The sequence below is a fragment of the Lathyrus oleraceus genome, chromosome 1 (genome assembly GCF_024323335.1).
Source record: "Lathyrus oleraceus cultivar Zhongwan6 chromosome 1, CAAS_Psat_ZW6_1.0, whole genome shotgun sequence".
Taxonomy (NCBI): domain Eukaryota; kingdom Viridiplantae; phylum Streptophyta; class Magnoliopsida; order Fabales; family Fabaceae; genus Lathyrus; species Lathyrus oleraceus.
Genome location: NC_066579.1, coordinates 440,361,049 through 440,365,454, shown reverse-complemented (window position 1 = coordinate 440,365,454; position 4,406 = coordinate 440,361,049). Strand labels below are relative to the sequence as shown.

Here is a 4,406-nt window from a genome sequence, read left to right as displayed (position 1 = left end):
CCTTCGAATGTTGAAAAATGGTTCGGTCGCAAGAGGTTTTGTAAAGATATCCGCAAGTTGATTTTTGCTATCAACATGCTCAAATAAAACATCTCTTTTTTCAACATGGTCACCTAGGAAGTGGTGACGTATCTCAATATGTTTAGTGCAAGAGTGTAACACCTGATTTTTGATTAGATTAATAGCACTAGTGTTGTCGCATATAATAGGAATACGTTGTAATTTAATATCAAAATCAAATAATTGGTGTTTGAGCTACAATGTTTGAGCACAACAACTAACGGCTACGACGTATTCCATCTTGGCATTTGACAATAAGAATTAAGAAAGATCCGTTTCATATATGTGGTTTCTTTCTTTTAAAGTTGTGATCTTTATTCTTTTTGTAACGGAGTTCTGTGGAGGAATTGGAATTAATGGCACAAAGGGGAAGTCTCAGTTTCCTGTTAATCTACTGAAGTTACTCAGTAGAACAGGTAGATTTAGGGATATTCCGTTTTAGCAAATTATTGATTGAATATATAACTTTTTTTCTATATTATGATATTTTTGTTTGCCTCTCAGCATTGCACATATTTACAGTTATATAAAATATGTTTCAATTGACTGATTTGAGCAAAATTAACATGGTTTGCGGTACAATGGACATTGAAAAAGTTCTCAACGAGGGCATTAAGGCATATGAGCATGTACACCCTCTAAAGCTAATAGAGGAATCTTATACTTCGATGAAGTTAATCTTTTGGATGATCATTTAGTTGGTGTGTTGTTGGATTCTGCTGCATCAGGTTGGAACACAGTGGAGAGAGAGGGTATTTCTATCTCGCATCCTGCTCGGTTTATCCTAATCGGTTCGGGAAATCCTGAAGAAGGGGGCCTCGGGCCACGACTGCTTGATAGGTTTGGAATGCATGCTCAAGTGGGGACTGTTAGAGAAGCTGAACTGAGAGTGAAAATTGTGGAAGAGAGTGCTAGGTTCGACAAGAACCCGAAGGAATTTCGAGAGACTTACAAAGCCGAGTAAGAGAAGCTCATGGAACAAAAAACCTCAGCAAGGAGTTTACTTTCTTCAGTTCAAATCGATCAAGATCTGAAAGTGAAAATCTCGAGGGTGCGCAGAGTTGAACGTGGACGGATTGAGAGGAGACATTGTATCAAATAGAGCTGCTAAAGCTTTGGCTGCTTTGAAGGGAAGAGACAAAGTAAGTGTAGAGGATATTGCTACAGTCATCCCTAACTGCTTGAGACACCGTCTTAGAAAGGATCCTTTGGAGTCAATAGACTCGGGTTTACTCGTCACAGAGAAATTTTATGAAATATTCAGCTGAAGGTGATATGTATAAATGAAGTACAATTTCATCTGGAAAATTTTATTCGAAGTTAAAGAGATAGAAACAAAATTACAATTGTGAATTACTCCTCTGTAGTATCATCGTGTCATTTTCGGTAACTCCTCCCCAAAATTTAGGCCTCTGCTCTAAAAAATCTGGCGGGCGCCGAAGTAAAAGGGTAGCAGCTCTAATTAAGATGGAAGCAGTTATGGCCCATATCACATACTTTTTGTTGTCTACCTCATAATCAAAATAATGTACAAGATACTTCTCTTCCATCCATTCTCTTTCTTCAGCTCTTCTATTATCATTCTGCATTCAAACAATAATGTAAGAAATTAAGTTCCTTTGCATTTGATCATGTCGAAGACTAAATAAATATAACACCAAAAAACATTAGAGTGCAAAATTTTAAATGAGATAAGAACCTTGAGGAACATCTCCAAGGGGACATCAAATATGGCTTCAACTTCAGCTGAATCTAAAACTGGCAAAAATGCATCCTTGTTGGACAATATTCCAACCACCGGTATTATTGTGATGCCGTACTACAATTAAAATAACTCAGTAAGGGATCATGCACGAGGGAAGTTTTAATCGTCCAATCCCAATGGCCAGTGATCATGCACGAGGGAACTTAGTATGATATTGGTATCGGTATCGTATATCTCTATCTAAAACCTTAAGATATCGAAGACTCTCTCGTGTCAATATACTTGCATTATTTACAATTACTATCTAAATTTTGATACTACTTGTTGGAAAATCCGATAGCAAAAATGGACTAATAACCCGATCACCTGAAAACCATTCCATCCCTTCACACTTTAGATGACATAAGTTATAACAAGGTCCAAATTCAACCCATTAGAGTGTATAAAAAATTTACAAACTGAGATTAATAGAGTAGTGCTAGATGCTAGACAGGACTGTCTTAGGTTTTCGGAGGCCCGGTGTAAACTTAAGATTAAGATGTGTCAAATTTTGGATAGTATGTGGTAGTTTCCATTGCACGCCCTCAAAGACGGTGCCGGGGATAGATGATAAAGAGTGAGTACCTTGGTATGAAAGGGTTCAAGAAGAGTAATAAAAGTAACAAGAGAAGGGTCTAATCCAATCTCCTCTTTAGCTTCTCTCAGCGCAGTTTGAACATCATCAGTATCACATTCATCTTTCTTCCCACCTGGCAAAGCAACCTCACCTGCAACCAAAAACCAAACCAATTAGTGTTACCAGAAAGAGGGTAAATATGTAAATGGATTCGCCAAACTAACCGGCGTGGGTTGAGAGAGAAGAAGCACGCTGCGTCAGAATTACTCGCAAATTCCCATCTTGGTCTTCGAACAAACAAATCAGAACAGCGGCTACTTTGTTGGGTTTGGAATTTGAAATTTGTTGGAGTGAATTGGTGGACGTGGAATTGGAATTGAAATTGGAAGATGATTGGAGATGATGAAGCAAAGTTTGTAACCTTTGATGTGAACCTCGTACCTCGTTGTTTGTCGTGTTTGAAGCCATTAAGGTAATGAAAAATATTTTCAAAAGAGGTGGAACATGGAAGTTGGAAAAACAGAGGTGACAAGGATCTTGTGTTTGTGGAAAAGTAGCAGCGTATTTTAATACTGGTCGTTCGCTCATCTCATAAGCATAAGATAATAATTGAGATTACTAGACTACATTAAGCTATTGTCATTTCTCAAAGGTTTATTTGGTTAGGTTTGTTATCTTCCTTCCCAATATACGGTCAATATTGTACATTAGTCCTAACTATATTACCATTTTGTAATTCTATTTCATATGAATGAATTCATTTTGATTCTCTTTCTTTTTCAATTCCTCAGTCTTTTACGAGAGGAATATGATATCAGAGTTTATCAATCAAGTCAGTTCCACTATTTATTTCAAGCACAATATTAATTTATACAACCAATTCATAACAATTTTTCAACTATTCTAGAATTAGTTATCCACATGTAGAGTTAGTTATCCATGTGTGACCGTTGTCGGGTAAATCTGATTTTGGAGGAAACATTTGATATAAAAATACCATGGTTTTTCATCTTTGACTTCTTCAATGGCAAATATATGAGCTAGCCTATCAAGACGCATCACAGTAAAATTTGGAACTTCATTCCAAAATTTCACCACAATCATTAAAGTCAACGTTGCAAGAGCATCTGCCATCCGGTTTTCATCTCAAGGGATATGATGAAACTCAACCTTTGTAAAGAAAGTTGAAATCCTCCTCGCATAGTCTCTATATGGTATCAAACCGGGTTGATTCGTCTCTCATTCACCTTTGATCTGATTCACAACCAAAGTTGAATCTCCATAGACGTCAAGACATTTAATTCTAAGATCAATGGCCTCTTCAAGCCCCATAATGCAAGCTTCATACTCAACCATATTATTTGTACACTTGAAGGTCAATCTAGTTGTAAACGGAAAATGCGTGCCTTGAGGAGTAATAATCATTGCCCAAATGTTATTACCATACAAATTAACAGCTCCATCAAATACCATGCCCCAACAGGAATCAGGTTCTGGTCATTCTTCAAGCAATGACTCAACAATCTTTCATCTTCAAGTACAAAATCTCTTCATCAGGAAAATCATACTGCACTGACTGATAATCTTCAATCAGTTGGTGATCTAAATGGTCAGCCAAGGCACTACCTTTAACAGCTTTCTGAGGTCGGTATTCAATATCATACTCAGATAACAACATCTGCCAACGGGCAATCCTCCCAGTTAAAGCGGGCTTCTCAAAAATGTACTTGATTGAATCCATTTTGAATATCAACCAAGTAGTATGATTCAACATATACTGGCGCATACGCTTAGCAGCCCAAGTCAATGCGCAACATGTCTTCTTAAGCATAGAATACCGAGTCTCACAGTCGGTGAATTTCTTACTGAGGTAGTAAATGTCATATTCTTTCTTTCCATATTCATCTTGCTGACCAAGGACAGAACCCATACTTTCATCAAGCACAGTCAAATACATGATCAACGGTCTTCCTTCAACAGACGGAGACAGAATCAGAGGTTCAAGTAGATACTCTTTGATACTAT

At 37.3% G+C, this 4,406-nt stretch overlaps 1 protein-coding gene and 1 pseudogene across 1 annotated transcript; one reads left to right on the top strand and one right to left on the bottom strand.

Moving 5' to 3' along the window:
- The first annotated feature begins 626 nt into the window (after positions 1-626).
- LOC127115197 (magnesium-chelatase subunit ChlI, chloroplastic-like) lies at positions 627-1,328 on the top strand (annotated as a pseudogene).
- Positions 1,329-1,344: 16 nt separating this feature from the next.
- On the bottom strand, positions 1,345-3,042 carry LOC127081213 (nudix hydrolase 15, mitochondrial). Its single transcript, XM_051021496.1, has 4 exons — positions 2,606-3,042; positions 2,390-2,532; positions 1,760-1,879; positions 1,345-1,643 (listed from the first exon to the last, which is right to left on the bottom strand). Exons 1-4 carry the CDS (start codon positions 2,967-2,969, stop codon positions 1,401-1,403), a joined length of 870 nt encoding a protein of 289 aa, XP_050877453.1. The 5' UTR covers positions 2,970-3,042; the 3' UTR covers positions 1,345-1,400.
- Between the last annotated feature and the right edge of the window lie 1,364 nt (positions 3,043-4,406).

Bases quoted from the DNA above. Each gene is read 5' to 3' on its own strand.
- LOC127081213 (XM_051021496.1), bottom strand. From the start codon at position 2,969: ATGAGCGAACGACCAGTATTAAAATACGCTGCTACTTTTCCACAAACA. The intron at 1,880-2,389 runs GTACTCACTCTT...TTTTAATTGTAG, and splicing joins TTGAACCCTTTCATACCAAG to TACGGCATCACAATAATACC. The intron at 1,644-1,759 runs GTTCTTATCTCA...GTTTGAATGCAG, and splicing joins CCTTGGAGATGTTCCTCAAG to AATGATAATAGAAGAGCTGA.